General features: G+C 47.3%; 1 protein-coding gene and 1 pseudogene across 2 annotated transcripts in view; both read right to left on the bottom strand.

The window, feature by feature from the left end:
• Positions 1-283: 283 nt before the first annotated feature.
• FOLT1 (folate transporter 1) overlaps positions 284-20,745 on the bottom strand; it is a 43,454-nt gene continuing 22,992 nt past the window's right edge. The window contains exons 6-11 of one of the 2 annotated variants that reach the window (XM_086805970.1): positions 4,612-4,685; positions 1,811-1,921; positions 1,636-1,707; positions 1,498-1,518; positions 615-682; positions 284-449 (exon numbers count right to left, since the gene is read on the bottom strand). In XM_086805970.1, coding sequence (XP_086662096.1) covers positions 335-449; positions 615-682; positions 1,498-1,518; positions 1,636-1,707; positions 1,811-1,921; positions 4,612-4,685 — 461 coding nt within the window. In that variant the 3' untranslated portion in view covers positions 284-334. Of the gene's footprint in view, positions 450-614; positions 683-1,493; positions 1,519-1,635; positions 1,708-1,810; positions 1,922-4,611; positions 4,686-20,745 lie in introns of both variants that reach the window. The other variant, XM_086805971.1, reaches the window with a different exon arrangement.
• Positions 5,729-8,904, bottom strand: LOC147632971 (uncharacterized; annotated as a pseudogene).

Below are 20,745 nucleotides of genomic sequence, written 5' to 3' on the forward strand. Positions count from 1 at the left end.
CATGCAAGCTTGTGAAATCTTAGGTTTCATTATGCCTTTAAACTTTAGATTTTTGAAACAAGCAAAACACCATGCAAATTTATACCCATGTTGCTGTACCTTTCTATTGTTCACACAAAGAACTGAGTTCTGAAACCAAAAAACCGCCTTCCCATTGTGTGTGTGTGTGTGAGAGAGAGAGAGAGAACATAAACACCATGTGGGAAAACCACCAAGACTATTATATTCCTCCACACAGGATGGGAAAGGCTACAGCTCAGAGATGAAACTCAAGAGCTCGCGCTTGGACGAAAAGATTTTCTATGGCATAAACATGTATGCATTCATACATTGATCACCTCAACATTTTCAAAACTGCCTCATAAACCAGAAATGTTATGGAAGATGCCGGTACATTCTTCAAAAGGTTGGGCACAATACCTTTGTAAAGGCCGTGTACTCCTTCATATCTGCCCACCAAACACATTATTCAATTGTGCTTACATGTAGTCCCAAAACAAAGATCAAACATCACAGGCACACAGACATATAAAAGTCCAAACAAGTGACACAAAAACAAACACCACAAGCACACAGACATATAAAAGTCCAAACAAGTGACACAAAAACGTGACCTCAGTGTTTCTCGTAAAGCGTGCCAGCTGCTTGCGTATTTTGCCCTTCCATCCGTGTTTGGCCTTTGCTGCAAGAGACACTGACATTTTTAGAAGGCAGAATTGTGTATCTTCTGGTACACTCTGCATCTCCACAACCACTAGCCTTCAATCATCTTGTCAGCCAAATACCTTTTGACATGTCTGAATTATGATATAATATTTTACAAGGTCTTCAAAAGGTATTTGTTTCAACTTAAACAAAGTACACAAGTTAGACACTTTGGGATCTATACCATAGCCAAGCGTTGGCCATGTTGCTGAGCTGTGTGCGCGTGTGCGTGCATGTGTGTGCGCGCGCATGCACGCACTTGCTCCAAGAAGCAGGGAGGGCTTAACCCGACATCGACTCACAGAAAGCACAGGGTGCTTGCTATAGAGCCATAAGTGGAACGGGTAGGGTCGGCCACTAGTTTTCCAACCAACCTAGAGCTATGGATCCTGAACAAGAACCACTCATGGCTCGTCCCAGACTATCATGGATCTACCGCTGTGAGACAGCGAGTCCCGTGCATCCCATACCCCATTGAAACCCCTGGAAGGACCCCTCAAACCAGTTAAAATCCTGATAGACCAGTCTGGACTCCTGATCCTCAAGATCAGAGTCCGAGTCCGGATCCTCAAGATCAGAATCACTATGAATGAGACAGTCATGTGCCTTAAATAGGCCAGCCTAGACTGCTTTTTCCTATAATTAACTCCTTAAAGCTATTCGTGCATGCTTGGCTGTGCATCTGTGTTAGATACCATTTTTTGATAATGATGCAGAAAACCAGATACAGACTAAAAAGAATACATCAAAAAGATTGACAAAGGTCTACTCTCATTGATCAGTCAAACCTACCTGAATCCGAGCTCGAATCACCTGAAATGTACCAATAACATATCAGCTCAGGAACCCTAGACAAAAGACCTGAACAAACTACCTGACACGGTGGACAAAATGGAGCCTGGTCAAGCCTTTACAGAATGTTACACAAACCTGATATGGATATGTTACAGATGTTGCAAATACTTTTGAAAGTCCACCCAAGATTGCAAAGTCCATTGGTTTCTGCACATGTTAAATATAGCATGTTCAGTCTTGTTTAAAACCTTCTCAACAATTCTTTACTTTTATTATGCAGATTTGTAACACAATCTTTACTCTATAGTACCAAGCAAGCATCTCTGTCATCCTCATAGTCTGAGCTATATGGCCTACGAAGCTTAATGGCAAACTTCCGACCCTCTTCATAAGCCGTGAACTGAAGTGATCCATGAGAAACCTGAAAGGTTGGACACTCTACAATGTTCAGAGCAATATGCTTTTTTTGAGTTGTAAATGCAGCAAAGAAACCCTTTTCTCTCTCTCTCTCTGTCTCTCTCTCTCTCTCTCACACACACACACGTACATACGTAAGTATGATGTATACAAATCTATATACATATATTTACATATACATATACACAAAAATAAATACATATACATATACACATATACATATATATCTCCATAATATACAGATGTATGTATGTATGTCTATATGTATATATATATATATATGTGTGTGTGTGTGTGTGTGTGTGTGTGCATATACATATACATATACATACATACAAACGTACATACACGTGCACGCACGCACACACATATATGTATATACACACATGAATACCACAAAGATTACCTTAATGCAATGAGGAGATAAGCTTATGTCCACACAGGATCCACCAAGTATATTACCAACATATGGTAGCTTGCACAAAACACTTACAAAGACTCTCTCTACACATCCAAAGAGTGTAGGACCTTGTTTATATAGAGAACCAAGGGAAAAACGTGTGAGCTCCCTAGATTGGCTCCACCATCCCCTAATTATCTCACCAGTCTCTACCATAAAGTGACTCCTACATAAAGGGAACCACCTACCATGCCTACACTAGTAAACCATGGTAATTAGAGACCAAATGATCTTAGGATGTCTTTCCCTAAGGTGCACACAATATCTATCCACCAAGGACTGATGCTAATGGATGCTAGATCACACAAATCTCAACACCCTCTCTTGATCAAGCATCCACACCACGCAGAGTGTGCTTGGATCAGATCTACCACTAAGGAAAAAACAATTCACTAAGATATCACTAAGAGAAAATGAATGTCACACAAACTTTTAACAATGTAAGGAGCACAAAGCTTTAGAAAAGATTATCACTGGTGGCCACATTGGCCTCATGATGACTGCTTCCGGATTGTTTGTCTTCTTTCTTCTTGTTCTCCTCGTTCCGCTTCTTTTTGGAACACACTATGGCTTCATGTCTCTTCTTCTTGCAGTAATAGCAAGTTCAAAGAAAATTCTTCTCATCCATGATGAAAGCCGATTCCACTTGAACTGACGATGTGGACTCCTTGTAAGTCCTTTTTGCTGCCATTATGGTCTCCTCGAGGATCAAGGACGAAGCTACTGATGCCAGAGTAATGTTGGATTGCTGAATTGCTGTTCTCTCTTCTACTGCTGTCCACGTGTGAATCAGATCCAGAAACCTCAGACACATGACAATTGTCAACCAAACCAGCTCAAAGAAGCAGCCTGGATGCAAAACGCCAAGTGCAATCACCCAAAAATGCCTCTAGGAAATGCAAGCCCTACTGTACTCAAACAGCAGCACAGCATGCAAAACACAACCTCTAGAGCATAAGGTTGCAGAAAACGCAAGCTCAAGAGGAGGAGAAACAGCAAGAAAAGCCAGCAATTTCCACGTCAACCATCGGTGTCTCCTATATATGACCCCTTCCCAAGGTAAAAATCGCAACTTCTGCAGGAAAGGAGACAGGTGCACAACAGCCCCACAGCAACCTTGAAACAGCACTTCAGGGGGCAAGCTGCAAGAAAGGCATCGTCAACTCCACATGCAGCTCTACCACATAACGAGTTGCCAAGAAGTACCATGCTCAAGCACAAAAACCTGGCTCAGCCCGCCTTGCACTCGTTTGGGCCCAGTACAGTCCACGTCGAAGGCTCCGACACCCAAGTGTAGCAACAAAAAAACCACACAAAATAGAACAGCATGGAAAAAAACCACAGCTCACTTCAGCATGCATGTAGTGCCTAGCAGATTCAGCCTTGCGCATAGTCGCAGATCACTGCAAAACTCCAGTAGATTCCTCCAGCACTCTCAAATGCAGCAGAGATGGATCAATGCCCCATCTCTGATACCATGTCAGAGGTAGACAATGATGAATAAGAATGCTTAAGGCAGAAAGGCTTCAAGGTGCTGAGTATATCCCACAATGTGTATTTACAATGTATTTGCATTGCTCTTCTTATAGTGGGCTTCAAGATGGCCGACTGCAGTAAAATAACACAAGACTGCAACAGTGTGTCCACACATAAGTGTCCATCAATGCAGCCCAAGCCCACCCTCTCAAATCAAGCAAATATTCGCACACCCACAGTGCTCTCCGACCGTCCCCCATAGGGGCTCACAAATGGAGATGCGATGTATACACATTCCAACATGATCTGCATGAATAAAAATGGTGTCTGAGTCATAATTCACCCCATCAATCAAGGAGTACTGTGTTAACGATCCTATGCATAGAACCTGTCAGGATCCAGAAAAAGGAGCAAGCTCTGCCCAATGCATACCCAGTCATCTCTGTGTACATTTCTTAGTACAAAAGATTGAATGAAAATGATTTCGGTATAGACAATAAGATATGAAAATGATTTCGGTATAGACAATAAGATAATGGATGTCTTGACACAGGAAAGTGTGTGGGTTCTTAAGACGAGTGTGTGACTTAGGTGAGTGTTTTGATAGATGTTCAGGTTGCTTAGAGACAAGGGTGTTTTGGTAGACCTTGCAACCTTATGAATGACTACATCAAACAAGGGCTAAACTGATTTTCAAGAACATTTCACTTCGCATTCAGAATCTATAAAAGATAAAGATTGAAATGTTTTATACTGACGAGTAAAAGGCTGGGTCCAAGTCCTTTATATAGTGCCCGCCAACCCTCACCCTTCACAATACTCCTTAATGCATCTGCTCAGAAAAAACAAGATGTCTTTATATGTTCAAACATCAATACAGCTTTAAAATGGAAAATAATGATTAGTTGCCACACTATAGAAGTGATTATATCATAATATTGGAATATATCCAAGCTTGCACTTACTAACATCAAACAAACACAAACAAGGAAAACACTAGAAAAAGCTTTACGAGGAATACAAAGACATAAAGAAAAAAATATACATTTAACGTGCATCTGGTTACTGATAGAATAACTACTAAAACAAGAAACTTGGCAAGTTATGATTTAACTCAAGAAAATTAGTCTATAAAAAATAGGGGGAGAAAGAAAGAAAGAAAGAAAGAAAGATATATTAACGTCTGCAAAAGGCCAAAATTGGCCTATGAGACAAACAAGTAGTACAATGATGTTCCTCCAGTCATCAAGAGGAAGAATAAAATGTACAAGTATGACAACACGACCATAGGGGACTCAATGGTGGTGTACAAACGAGAGGGTGTGGATGGAGTACTAGGGCTACTAATGCATCTCTATATGCTGAAGGGGTGATACAAGTATGATATGTTATCTACTCCTAACTCCATCCAGTCCCATAGTCTGGGTACAATATGTCATACATCCGATCTGAGGATGCCGTAAATGTCTGGAACATGCGTCCTCGATCAGAGCGAAAATGTGCCAGCTGCTCCTGGACCTCATGCTGGTGTCGAGACCGGATGGCCGCGATCTCTATGTGGTATAGCCGTGGTGTCTGGTAGCCAGCTAGTCTGGGTCATCGCCTAGCTCGAATCTCCTCCGCTCGCTAAGATGTCACTCCCAATGTGTGTGGATGGGCTACTGGTGCCAATCTCTGGAAGAAGTCAGTCAACTGGGACTGTCTTCCTCCGCTATGATGTGCGGGTGACTGAAGTAAGATCTCCCTGTGTCTCTGTAGTGCTAGTAGTAGTCTGCCTAGCTGTCTCTGGTCCGATCTCTCCCAGATCTATCTGAGTGATGTGGTCCCTCTAAAAACCTCAGGATAGCATGCCCTCATCTCCTGCAAAGCACCACACTAGCAAACAAAATGCTCCTCTGTCTCTACCCCCGTCTGGCATAATCTGCAAATGCGCTCTGCTCGAGGGATGCGTGCTGCTCTCCCAATCTCAATCTCTAGTTGGTGTGATGAGACCCTTAGTCGCCCAATGGCTACTCTGGCTCCATGTGATAAGTGGACCTCCAAGTATCGTGGTCGCTGGATGAAGCCGTCTGTGGAGGTGCTCAAGAAGTGGTCTCTGTAGTAGAGCATCTTCGTCGGGAGTGGCTGACTAGGAGATAGCCAAGTCTCCTGTATGTGGCCCTGCCAAATGTCATGTCTCATGACTCTGTTCCTCTCTGTCTGAGAGAGGCGTCTGTGTGGTGCAGCTAGGTCATACTGTAAGGGTGGTAATCTGTCAATATCAATCATGTGTGATGATATCCACTGTACCACTTGGGAGTACCATGACCAGGTATGTCGCTCCTCAGCAAGCTGTCTGGATGCCTCAAAAGCAGCCCGAGATACCCGATCTAGTGGGAGCTCCCGCATCCTGTGTATAAAAGATATAGTCTGGAACATGGCCTCTACTAATATAGGTGGTACAGCAAACTCCGCTCGAAGGATATCATGTGGTACTGAAGGTTTGCTGCGGATCATCCGTGAGAGCATCAAAATCTGAGGGCGCTCTATCTGTGTCCATGAGGATGTAGCCAAACCTGGTGCCCATACTGTTGCTGCATACATCAATGCTGGAGTAACTAGTGTATCAAATAGCCACCCCTTAGTACGGGGCTCCTGGAAGTGTGCTTGGTGACACTGGCGTTCCAAAATTGCTAGTGTTGCGTACCCTCACGTCACTCTGTCTCTGGCTGCCTGTGCCATAGAGAATCTCCCTGATGGGCTAGTAAATGTGACCTCAAGGTATACATATGAGCCCACCACCTCTACCTGTCCCCAGTCCTCGCTCCGCACAGAAAGTATCCAGGGCCTGTAGATGCCTTTGTAGCCCTGCCCGAGTATCCGACACCACAATGATATCATCAGCATATAATAGGATGTGTACAATCGTACCGGAGATGTCAATCCCAGAGCCTCCTCCGAGTATGATGTAGTCTGCTACCTCGTCAATGTATAAGCCAAAGAGTGTCGAGGAGAGAGGGCAGCCTTGCTTCACACCAATGGTGCTGGCAATCATATCTGATAGTCCCCCTGGGCATCTAACTCGTCCAAACACTTGCTCATATAATCTGTAAATCCCCCACATCATGTCGGGGGGTATGCCCAGTGTCTGTAAGCGGTGGAAGAGGCGCTCTCTCAGGACTGTGTCGAAGGCTTTGCGGAAGTCCACAAAACAGCAATAGAGTCTCTGTCTCCGTGCCCGAGTTTGGTCAATCAAGCATCTCAGGGTGAAAATGTGATCAATAGTAGAGAAGGCTCGCCGAAAACCTGCTTGACCAGGGGCACGAAGCCCCTCCCTCTCAGCGTGTGTGCTCAATTCTGCCTCCAGGACAGCCCCATAGAGTTTGGCCAAGGTATGACCAATCATGATAGTCCTGTAATTACCAGGGTCCAACATGTCCCCAGCTTTGTGGATCGATACAATAGTGTGCATCGTCCACTCAGCCGGGAAACCTTCTACCAGAGCCCTGTTAAAGAGGTAAGCAATAAAAGGAGAGAGTGTGTCAGTTGCATAAATGAAATGCTCACCCTGTAAGCCGGTGTGATCCTCAGCTCTCCCATGTTGGAATCTATGTATAGCTCGAGATACCATATCGGTAGTAAAGAAAACCGATGAGGTCGGTGGGGCGAGGGATGAGTGGCTGGTGCGAAACATCATACAGCCCTTCTGCATAACTCTGCCAGCGTTGAGGATCAGTAATCGGGGTGGGGGGGGCGTGGCTCTCTGAGTCGTCGCCAAGCAGTGGCTGCATCTTTTCTCATGAGCATGTGGTAGATGTCCTAGTACTGAGCCTCCTCATATGTGCGTCGCTTACAGAGTGTAAGAGACCGCATCTGTCTACTGGCTTGCTGCTGTGTTATTTCCCCTTTCGCTATCTGGGCTCGGAGATGTCGATGAAGCTCTCTGCACTCATTATCATACCATCTATTCTGGGGCATGTCCCCGGATCTAGGTGGCTTCCTTGTCTGGAGATGGTGTGGAAAGCTGTGGCTAGCTGCTGTGTGCAGTATGTGTGAAAGCTGGGCCGTCAGTACATCGATGGGTGCTGTAGGGTCCATACCAAAGAGGCCCTCATGTACTTTTGAATCATAAACGTCTGCAAGCTCCCGGGTAAAGTGGAAGATGGTACGAGATGCCTGAGTGGTCGGGGGTGGCAGATCAAGAGAGCTCCTAAGAGAAAAAGCCAAATAAGTTGGTCCGCACCAATGGGGCATGTAGGGATAGTGAAAGAGTCTATCAGGTTTGTGCTCTCCCGCGAGCCCAATATGTAGTCCACAGTGCTACTGCCTCCTGATGATGGGAAACATGTGAGTCTTCCCGATTCTGGCCATTGTGACATCCCCTTATAAATAACGAGATGGTGTCTAGCTCCCAGGTCCAGAAGGTGTTGCCCATAACCTGTACTGTCTGGCCCACTGTCCTCTGACATCCTCGTGGTCCCTGCATCTACATCGTCTAGTGCCTGTAGGATGAGGGGATTTGTGAAGTCGAATGATTCACACTGTCGATTCTGTGTGCGTGCATTGAAGTCCCCTATCAGGAGAACCTCCCCCATGGTCGAATAGTGTAGGATATCTGCAGATAGAGTGGCGTATGGAGACTCACTAATCTGGTCCTCCATGTGACCTGTGTTGAATCTCGACCCCTTCAGCGGGAAGTAGCGTATTGCCAAGTAAACTGTTCTCACCTCTGAGAGCTGTAGGCTAATCCACATGTAGTGTGCCTCTGGGTCTCTCGACACCACCCTGATACGCTGGTGTAGTGCTCGTCTGAATAGTATAGCGATCCCACCTGAGCCTCTGGAAGTGCCCTGTCGCATCCCTTGTCTATACACTGATTCCCACTGGTACCCTGCTACCCGTGGTAAGCCTCTCTCTGGGCTTTCATGTGTCTCTGTCAGAAACATGATGTCCCGTTTCTCCATAACCTCCTCTAGTCTGCCTGGATGTGTCCATAGAGCCCCATTGCAGTTCCAAACTGCTGCATATATCTCCTTGTGCTTCTTGATAATTTCCTGTGTCCCATAGGCCATATGGTGCTATGCCACCATCTTGCCCTCTATGTATACATGGCCGTCTGAGAGGAGCTTCAGCCACTCATCCATGTTATGCACCGTGATGAGAGCGCAAGGTACATGTGGGTCAGAGTGAGGGCAGATGAGGGTAGACCCCTATACATTGCTATATATTACTTTCCTCTCATTGTGCATCGCCCAAGGGGTATAAGTAACTTTTGGGCGCCCAAACTTTAATGAAGTGGGAACGCACTCACTTATAAATATTGGCTAAGTCCTAAGGGCTATTTGAGCCTAGATTGGGTAATACTTACCACCTGTTCACACGCCACACAACCATGTCAGCAGACACTTTCACACGCACGGTTCACGAGCGGGCGTCCCCTTACCCGGAACTACACATTGGTCAAGCAAGCATGAAAACAACATGCAATTTCAATTGCAAGCTAGCACATAAAGATGCTATGCAATGCAGCATTGGTATGGACAATCCCCGTTCATGAGACTATACCAAAATAGATGTGCTCCAGGCAAGTACACGAGGTACCAGACCCAATGGAACACCAATCCACCAAGCATTTCCGGGCATGTACATGGAGGCACAAGTCCCAACGGAAAGCCAAGTCTACAGTATCACATGAGTGGCATCAATCCTCAGCATAAACAACTGCCATGGACACCAGCCCAATGTACATACATGATAAGAAAGCATGGGTGGACCGATTGGGTGGCCAAATGGTGACAGCATCACAGTAGCAATAGAGGATAAGGCCCATTATATGTTCAGTTGCCCGGCTTACTATGAGATACGAGGGAGATTCCACTGCCTTTTCCGAGAGGGATTCGGACCACTCACACGGGTGATACAGTTTGAGGATGAGAGGTGCTTGGGCATGTACTTGATGGAGCTCACACGACACAGGGATGTAGTGTTGAGGCAACATGCTGAGAGACAGGCCCGGCTCCGACAAGACATCTTTGCGTGGCGTGGATCTCTGGGATTGGCTTGTTACACCAGCCAATGCCACCCCTCCCACCCTTGCTTCCGGTGGTGTGACTCGGGCACAGATTGATATTTGGCGGTCGAATGATCGACGTGTTTTCTCCTTCCTGATGTTGAACTGTCAGGATGTTGTTTTCTCTCATGTGCGTACAGCAGATGCCGCACATGAAGTTTGGAAGGCTTTTGCAGATCTCTATGAGATTAAGTCTCCGGGTCGGATTTTGGCATTGGAAAAGCAACTTATGAACTTATCAGCTTCTGCGTTTCCATCTTTATCTGCTTTCATCTTGAAGATGAAAGATCTCCAAGACGAGCTTGCTGTTTGTGGCAAGGATATCTCCACAGAGGATATGGCTATTCGGCTGCTCTCCAAAATTCCACAGAGGTTTGATGCATACTTTCAGTCTCTGGTTTCTTCTCCTCGTCCTGTTCCAGTTACTTGGGAGGAAGTTCTCCCCTCCGTTATGCAGATTGAGTCTCACTTTGAGGAGCAGACTGGCACCTCCGGTGGCCCTGATGCTGTGTCAATTGCTTAATCACCTTGCCTTAAAGGGAAGAGGATTTAGCATCACTTTTGGGTGGAGGTTTGGCCATAGAACCACTTCTGACAAGAACTCCAGGGATTCCGATAAGGATAAAGACAACAAATCTTCAAAGAATAAGGACATTGAATGTCATTATTGTGGCAAGAAGGGTCGTCACAAGTCACCCCAATGTCACAGGAAGAAGCGTGATGAAGCAACAAAGAACTCTTCCTCAAAGGCGGTGTCTCAACCCAAGAAGGATGATGGAATTTTTCTCTTAGCAGGTACTCGGCGTATACTTGCTCTTGTGACTTCTCAGTCACGGTCTTGGATTGTTGATAGCGGTGAGACTGCTCATATGACACCCCATCGCGATTGGTTCGAGGACTTCCCTGCCAGATCAGGCGAGATCACTCTGGGTGATTCTTCTTCTGTGCCAATACATGGTCATGGCACTATCCCCATCTTCCGTTCTGACGAGGATAAGAGGTACTTCTCTGACGTTCTGTATATTCCAAATTTGGCTTTTAACCTTTTGTCAGTGAGTGCTCTTATAGCTCAGGGTGCGGAGGTGATCTTTTCTCGTTTTGAGATTACCATTTGTGATAAGGCGACTGGTAGCATCTTGGCTCAGGGAGTCCAAGATAGTGGTCTTTACAAATTGACCGCTCTGCTTTCTTCTAGTGCTTCTTCTGCTCTTCGGCATGCTCAGTTTGGCCATTTGAGCTATCAGCTTCTGCAGCGAGCTTCGAAGGATGGGTTGGTTGATGGATTACCGACCATCAAGGCTCCGTCTTCTACTTGTTCCTCTTGTTTACAGGGGAAGCAACACCGAGCCGCCTTTCCGAAGGAGGCGACACACAGATCTTCGACATCACTTGCTCTCATTCATGCAAACTTATGTGGTCCTATGAGTACCGCGTCTTTGAGTAAGGCATTGTACATGCTCGTGATGGTGGAGGATTTTACCAGATATACTTGGGTTTTCTTTCTGAAGACCGAGGATGAGACTTTCCATCACTTCTGTGATTGGAAAGCCGAGGTGGAAAAAGAGACCGGTCACTCGGTCAAGGCTCTCAGGACCGATGGAGGGGGTGAGTTCACATCCCAAGAGTTTCAGCAATATTGCAAGACACATGGCATTCGGAGACAGCTTTCTACAACATATACTCCATCACAGAATGGAGTTGCCGAGAGGAAGAATAGGACCATTATGGAGATGGCCCGTGCTATGCTTAAGCATTCTTCATTACCTCGACGTTTCTGGGCTGAGGCGGCTTCCACTGCTGTCTACATTCAGAATAGGTCTCCTACTGCTGCTCTTCCCGACAAAACTCCATATGAGGCTTTCCATGGTGAGAAGCCCTCCGTTGTTCATTTCCAGATATTTGGATGTACGGCGTATGTTCATGTGCCTAAGGAGCACCGCTCCAAGTTGGACTCGAAGTCTCAGGCTTCAGCACATGACTTTTCTCGGATACAGCACTGTGTCCAAGGCATATCGTCTTTATGATCCTCAGGCCGGTAAAGTAGTTGTGAGCCGTGATGTGGTGTTCGACGAGACTCCTACATCTTCAGAGGGGGCTGGTGAGCTTCTTCTTCCTGCACCTCCTTCTCCTCCTCCTCCTACTCCCGCTGTTACTGTTACACCTCCAGCTGAGGATACTCAGTCAGATGATGATGACTCTGCTCCTCCTCCAGCGAGTTCGAGCAGATCTGTACCTGGTTGGTATTATCAGACAGTTCGTGACTCTGGGTTACGTGAGCTTCCTTCTGCTCCTCCGCCTGGTTCTCTTCAGCGTTCTTCCAGAGTTACAGGGAAACAAATTCATGAGGGCAACATGTTTGTTAATTATGCTCTTATGTCTACAATTATTAATGGTCCTTCTGATCCCACTTCTGTAGACGAGGCTCTTTCACATGAGTCTTGGCGTCATGCTATGCAGACAGAGCTGGATGCTATCGAACGGAATGGCACTTGGATTTTGGTGCCTCGGCCTCTGCAGCGTAAGGTGATTGGTGTGTGTTGGATTTTTAAATCAAAGTTCCGATCTGATGGCAGCTTGGACAAGCACAAGGCGAGGTTGGTTGCCAAGGGTTATGCTCAGCGCCCTAGTGTTGACTTCGATGAGACCTTCGCTCCTATGGCCCGGATGACTACCATTCGCACCGTTCTTGCACTTGCAGGACATCATAGATGGCCCGTTTTCCAGATGGACGTCAAGTCAGCTTTCTTGAATGGAGAGCTTACACAGGAGGTTTATATTGATCAGCCGCCAGGATTTGTTGTTCCGGGCAAACAAGATCATGTGTACCGGCTGAAGAAGGCTTTATATGGTCTAAAGCACGCTCCGCGGACTTGGTACCAGCGGATTGTTGAGTTCTTTCAGAAGCTCGGCCTGCGTCGTTCTCATGCAAATTCGAACCTTTATATCCTCCTTGAGAGGAGGTTGATTGTTATCATTGTGGTCTATGTTGATGACCTCATCTTTACAGGTTCTTATTCTGTGCGGATCCATTCTGTTATGGATGCTTTGGAGACAGAGTTTGAGATGACGGATCTTGGCCTCTTGCATTATTTTCTTGGCTTTGAGATTTGGCAGACCTCGAAGGGCATTCTATGGATATTGGTGAGAAGCTTTCTTCACTTGATGCTTCTCCTGGGACTGATCAGAAACAGTATCGGGTTCTCGTCGGTTGTTTGGTATGGTTGACCTACTCCCGATTGGACATATGCTTCGCAATCAATTTATTGAGTTCCTTCTCATCCAAACCCAGTCAGCAGCATTGGCGGTGTGCTCTCAGAGTTCTTCGGTACTTGCGTGGCACTCCGGATTTTGGCATCTTTTATAGCCAAGGACGCACTCTTGTTGGATGGTCTAACTCAGACCCGGCTGGAGATCCAGATACACGACGTTCGACCACTGGTTGTGTTTTTTCACTTGGGTCTGGAGCCATTTCTTGGAGCAGTAAAAAGCAGCCTACTGTGGCGCTTTCCTCTACCGAGGCGGAGTACCGTGCAGTTTGTTATGCTGCATGTGAGGTGATATGGTTGCGGAGATTATTGGAGGAGCTCGGCTGTCCTCCTACTGGATCTACTCTTCTTTAGTGTGACAATCAGAGTTGCATGGCCATCGCCAAGAACCCATGGCCCTTGCTTGTGGACTGGCCACTCCTTTTTACTATTTTTTTGGAATTTTTCCCAACCATTCTTGCATTTTTCCAGTCGGCCATGTCCAACAGCTCCAGTCGGCCAGCACTCCCCCACTATAAATAGTGGGTGCTGGCCTCTCATTTCTCATTCAGTCTTGTACATATTTTGCTCCCTCACGTATGAGACTATCTGTGTCTCTTGCTTGGGACTGTTTTGCTTCAGTATATTCAGCATAGTTTGCTCCATATCTCTCTCTCTCTCTCTTGCACTCTTTGTTCAGCACATTCTAGTGCCACTCTGCTTCCGCTCTGTGCACTCTTTCACCCACAACAGTTCCTCTACTACGACATTAGAGCCCACCACCCGTACCCACGCTCCAGCTCCACGCCTCAAGAGTTCTTAGTGAGAGAGCTCGATCCATTTTGCGAGCCATACGTCCCCCACCCAGAGCATCAGGACCCTCCACCACACAAAGACAAATTCGTGAGGTTCTCCGCCAACATGTCACGCTCCCATCACAAAGGCCTGACATTCACTCCACCATCAGATCGGTTCTGGCCGAGGCGGGTATCGTTATTAGCTGATCACAGCATATCTCTCTCTACACAAGATCATCTGCTGATCACATGTACTGTCAGATGTTTTCATTTTACTTTTTCTTTCAGTTTTCCATGGCTCAGTATATCCATGGTAACATTGAATTACTTTTGGTCTCATAGGCCCTTGGGGTCTTTAGTAGACATTAATATAACTTTCTTTCTTTCTTTCTCTCTCTCTCTTTCATCCCACTCATTTCGGAGTTTACCATCTCGCCTCGCTCCATCGGTGTTGCAGCCGACCATGCATACTTTGTCATGTGCATCACAGATGCCATGGACATTTCTAGGGCTAGATCCAGAAGAGGCAGCCAGATAAAGAGTAGAATCAAGATGCTAGAGCACAGAACATGGATGGCAGTGTAGACTGAAGCAAGGCTTGGAGAAGAACCTAAAGAGGCTGTCGGCTGCCAGAAAGGCCTGTCGGCTGCATGAAGGAGGATACAGTGATAGAGGTGTGCTGGCTGCAAGCGCTACAGGATGCGTGGACATGAGACCAGAGTCGGGCAGCAGCCTGCGCATCAATATCCAAGAGGAGGACCAAGTCGGCAAGTTAAATATCATTTTATGAATTCAGAACTGGCCGACCAGCAGTCGGCCAGCTCCTACATTGTCCAAGGCCCATATAAAAAGGCTCTAGTACTCATCATTGTAAGCATTCCACCCACTAGGGGTGTGGGTCACTTAGAGGTCCCATAGGGGACAGAATTCAGGGTTAGGAACCTTTTTATGAAGGCAGCCCATGGCTGCAAAGATCTGTACCTTTTTTGTACATAGTATATACTGAAATTCCAGCACTTCTCACTCTCTCTCTCTACTCTCTCTCTACCTGCGTTTTTGCATCATGGTGCGTTTTTGCATCAGAAGGTCTTCAAGAGTGTTTAGGGCTGAAAGAAGACTACCCAGAGCTTCCGCGCGTTACATACTTGGCCTTCTCCCTCACATGCCGAAACACCACCCAACCACCTGCTTTGCCCCATCACCATCCGAGATACCACTTCACCAGAGAGACCTCTTCCATCTATTCTGATCACGTCTACACATCCTCTCCAACCTCGACCCCCACATCCCACTTGATGAGCTTACCACACCTCTCTTAGCCACCCTCCATGCATCCGCTGCAGCCGCCTTCCCGCACTCTAGAACCACCCCTACATCACCAGGAGGGACTGTCCCATAGAATAGCTAGTACGTTGAGGAATGTCGTGATACCCAAGCCCGTCTACATCGGGAGATGGCACCAGGATCCACCACTCACCAGCAGGCGCGAGTAATCTTTCGACGTCTCACACAGAGAAAGAAGAGAGCCTACCTAACCACGCTTGAGCAAGAGCTATACCAGCTATTTCTTGGAAGGGACTATAAGGAGGCCTAGAGGATCTTCCAGGATCATCGCCTGCGGACTCCGATTACTTCACCCAACACCTAGCACATCTATGCCACCTCTCTCTACCATGCCCCTGAGCAACCACATGTCCCCCATCCACCCGAACCTTGTCCCCAACAGTCTTCCTTCTTTCACCTGAGCATGGTGAGAGATGCTATTGACAGGATGCAGACTGGGACAGCACAGGATCATGATGGACTCCTCACCGAGCATTTCTCCCATGCTAGGGACACGCTAGCCCCTTTACTAGTTCACATGTTTAACAGGGTTTTATGTGAGGGCTTCCCCGCCAGTTGGTCATCGAATACTATTGTGCCTATCTTGAAAGCAGGTAACCCCATGGACCCCAACAACTACAGGGCTATCATGATTGGTCACACCTTGGCCAGGATTTATGGTTAGATTTTGGAGCATGAGCTTCGTAAATGGTCCGAGGAGCAGAGACTCAAAGCAATGGGGCAGGCAGGCTTCAGGAGAGGGCACTCCACACTAGATCATATCTTTACACTACGGAGGATCATTGAGGAGGGGAGAGCTCACAGGCATCGGATATACTACTGCTTTGTGGATTTCCGCAAAGCTTTTGATACCGCCCCACGGGCCAGACTGATGAGGAGACTACAAGATATGGGAGTGCCAGCAGAGATGCTTTGGGGGATCATTACACTCTATGAGTAAGTCACAGGCAGAGTACGGGCTCCAGGAGGTGTCTCAGACATCATACACAGCACTATCGGGGTGAAGCAGGGCTGCCCCTTGTCTCCTACTCTATTTAGTCTATACATTGACGAGATCTTGGATTACATAGACAAACAGGGAGGACCAAGAACACATTTGGCGGGAGCCCTAATACCGATCCTGTTGTATGCAGATGATATTGTTCTTATTTCTGATTCACCAGAGGGGCTGCAGAGGCATTTGGATGCATTACGGGCCTTTTGCGAGGACCAGGACCTCACTGTGAACCTTAAAAGACCAAGGTCATGATCTTTAACACCTCCTCACAGTGGATAAGTAGATCTACAGTACAGATTACATATAGTGGAGAACCTGTGGAGTATGTTACCTCATATGTATACCTTGGGATCACTTTTGCTGGACCTCAGTGCTCGATGCAGAAGGCGGCCGAAGCTAGATTGATGAGGGAATATGCAGCCCTTGGCTCGCTAGAGAGGCACTGCTCACAGATACAGTTTCAAGAGCCGACGACGAAGCTTTGGCTATTTGATACTCTAGTTACACCTGCACTACTGTATGGTGCCCCCATCTGGGGTCCTAGCTTATACCACAGGAGGAGACAGAGGAGAGAGCCGGCCGAGATAGATACAGAGGAGGTATATAATAGGTGGAAGCCGATGGAGAGACCCCTAGTGGTCATAGTTAGCAGGAGTTTTAGAAACGCCTGCTTTGAAACGGGTTTCAAAAAGGTTTCAGAAGTTTCATATTTTTTTGAAACGTCCAAAAAAAGTTTCATACAAAAATTGTAAAATTATATATATTTTTCAATATAGAACATACATGAAAATATAAATTTAGGCCATGACCAAGGCTCAAGCGTCCTTGTTGAGATGGTCAACTAGTCACTATCAAGCCAAAAAGGAATGTCAAAAAAAAGTTAGATACAAAAAATGCAAAAAAAAATATAAGTTTAGAATATACATGAAAATATGTATTCAGGCCATGGCCAAGGATGAAGCGTCCTTCTCAAGATGGTCGGCCAGTCATCGCCAGGCAGGAAAGGACATGCACGTGCAAGTCGAGTAGTCGCCCACAGCCACGCCACCACAGGAGGATCTGGGCCATCATCTCCCATCATCACAGGACCTTCTCGCGCCAGCTGAGTTTTACCACCTTGAGCACCATGTCATAGCGGTCCATGAGGGATATATTAGGGTGATATGAGAGCTCTCTGCTCATGTAACTAGATCAGATTTTATAGTTCTAGATATTTGTTATCTTCCCTTATTACTATTTTGTACCAAGATGATGTACCTCATTGATATGATGTAACCTTTTGGTCTCATAGGTCATTTTGGCCTGTTGGCCACATGCTGGCCAAACTCTATGGTGCAGTGCTGGAGCAAGAGCTTAGCTTATATGCTGAGCGAGCAAGTTTACGCTCATCAGGGCAGGCAGGCTTCAGGAGAGCTTTCTCTACCACTGACCATGTATTCACTTTGAGATGTATGATTGATCAGGCCAGAGTGAGGAAGAGAAAGCTCTATTGCTGCTTTGTGGATTTCCGCAAGGCATTTGACACAGTACCACGAGAGAGGCTCTTTCAGCGCCTGCAGTCTCTTGGCATACCAGCAGATATGACATGGGGCATCTATGCATTATATGAGCAGGTTTTTGGGCGAGTCAGATGTCCAGGAGGTATGTCCGAGACTATTGCTAGCACCATTGGTGTGAAGCAAGGATGCCCACTTTCCCCCACGCTATTTGGGTTATACATTGATGAGGTGGCTGACTTCATTACACGGGGAGGCGGAGATGGAGTTGATTTAGCAGGTACCTCAGTACATATTATGCTCTATGCTGATGATATTGTATTAGTGTCTGAGTCCCCAGGTGGTCTACAGCAGCATCTACATGCACTCGATGATTTCTGCACACAGAGGGGTCTTACTATGAACCTTGGGAAAACCAAGGTTATGGTCTTTCATACATCGAGACAGGGCAGGAGTCAGCTGACATTCACTCTCGCAGGATGCCAGGTGGAGGTGGTGACATCATACGTGTACCTAGGGGTTACCTTCTCTGCAGTAGCCACACGCTTTACCATGGGTTCAGCAGCCAGAGCTAGATTGACACGGGGATATGCAGCATTGGCTATGCTAGAGAGACAGTGCCACCAGGCGCATTTTCAGGAGCCCCGGACGAAGGGGTGGCTATTTGACACATTAGTCACACCGGCATTGATGTATGGAGCAGCAGTATGGGCGCCAGGCCTTGCTACCCATTGGTGGACACAGATAGAGAGACCACAGGCCCTCATGATGGCACGCATGATACGCAGCAAACCGTCGGTACCTCATGACATTATCCGAGAAGAGTTTGCTGCGCCTCCTATGATGGTAGAGGCCATATTCCAGACTATATGCCTGCTAGACAGATTCAGAGAGATGCCACAGGACAGATTATCATACAGAGCTTTTCAGGCATCTAGACAGTTGGCTGAGGCAGGAGACAGAGGATCATGGTATGCAGAGGTCACACATTGGTTCTCACAGGATGGCCTAGACATGGATCATCTACCACCATTCCAGTATGACAGGGATGCACCACATATCCGTCTCTCATAGTGAGAGGAACAGAGTATTGAGACAGGATCTATGGCAGCTCTATACACGAGAGACATGGATATCGCCTACACAGCCTCTTCCACCGAAGATGCTATACTACAGAGATCACTTCATGAGTATCACTGATGATGGATTTATAGAGAGGCCTAGATACATGGAGGGCTTTTTACCACACGGCTCCCGAGTGGCTATTGGTCAGCTCAGAGTTTCATCACACCGATTGGAGATTGAGACTGGTAGAGCAGCACGGATCCCCCGAGAGGAGAGGATATGCAGATTGTGCAGAGAGGAGGTGGAGAGTGAGGAGCATTATGTATGCAGATGCAGAGCATATACAGCCATCAGAGAGAGATATCCCATTTTATTCAGAGAGCCACATTCCCTACGCCAGATCTTTGAGGCAGCAGACCAGCGCATACTGGGGAGATACATTCTAGACATACAGCGCCACAGAGAGACATTATTACAGGCTCAGACAGCTCCAGAGGGGGGGCGACAGACACAAATTACTACATTTTTTCAGAGATCCGTACCCCTCCCAGCCCCTACACGGCAGGGAATTACTCTCCAGAGAGCACAGACACTTAGAGCCCGCAGGAGACAGAGGACACCTGGCTTTCGGACACCACGCCTATACCAGAGAGAGATGACAGAGATTAGAGCTCAGTTTCACAGAGAGGGTGCGGAGCGACTGGCTCGCTTCAGAGCACACCCAGGCATGTTCTTCAGGGAGCTGTGGACACCCCCTTCACTGATGTATACCATTTTATACCCCCAGTATGGTACAGGATGGAGCTAGCTAGGTTGCATATCATGATTGTATACTCCATGCATATAGCTTTGCATTCTCCTAGTAGTAGAGCTCCATCCCCTGCACACCCATATTCAGCTTTTTTATTCAGTACTTTTTTCATTTTGTTGGGATGACAGAGGATACCCCATACAGGTACTCCAATTTGTCTCATAGGCCGAGTTCGGTCTTTTGGAAGACGTTAATAAAATCTTTCTTTCTTTCTTTCTTTCTCTCTCTCTCTCTCTCTCTCTCGCTCGCTCGCTCGCTCGCTCGCTCGCTGGTTCGCAGGTTCGCTGTTTGTGCTGTTGCTTGTTTCTCGCCCACCCCTTCGCCCTCGCCCACCCACCTCGCCCACCCTTCCGCCATTCGCCCTCGCCCTCGCCCTCGCCCTCGCCCTCCCCTTCGCCTACCCTCCTCGCACTCCCCTCTCACCCACCCTCCACTCTCGCCCATTCCCTCCCTCACCCTTGCCTACTCTCCGCCCCTCCCCTCCCACCCACCCAACCACCCACCCGCCAAGCACTCCTGCCTCGCCTGCCTGCCTGTGCTCTCTCGCGCTGCCTACCCTTCGCTCCCCCCTCACGTTGCCTGCCCTTCGCTCTCTCTCTGCCCTCCCCCCGTCTCTCTCTCCTGCGCATCTCTCCCTCCCCTCCCTCCCACCTGTGCACCCTCTTGCCCGCCTGCACCCTGCCCTTTGTCCCCTCCATCTCTCTCTCTCTCTCCTGAAGGTCAGCACCATGTTGAGACCAACCCTGGTCTGCTGAAGTAACAGTCACAGCCCACAAGGATTAACGACAGAAGAAACGTCATGGAGGCACGTATGGAAAAGCTCGAAAAGATACTGAAGGATTTGAAGAAAACCACGGTCAGCAACCTCAACACTGTCCAGAAGAGCCTCCTCGATCGCATTGCTAAGCAGGAGACCGAGGCAGAAACACGGAAGAAAGAAAAGGAAACAATGCAGGAGGAGATTGCCCAGCTTAAAGGTGAAGTAGCTTCACTGCGTGAACGCCCAGAAGAAGGGGAAATCCTCGAGGCAGACAAAGAAGCCATGAAGGAGGAGCTCACCCAGACGATTACCAAAACCCTGGAGGGCA

This window comes from Cibotium barometz, chromosome 12 (assembly GCF_041138505.1).
Source record: "Cibotium barometz isolate CiBa-2024 chromosome 12, ASM4113850v1, whole genome shotgun sequence".
Lineage (NCBI taxonomy): Eukaryota > Viridiplantae > Streptophyta > Polypodiopsida > Cyatheales > Cibotiaceae > Cibotium > Cibotium barometz.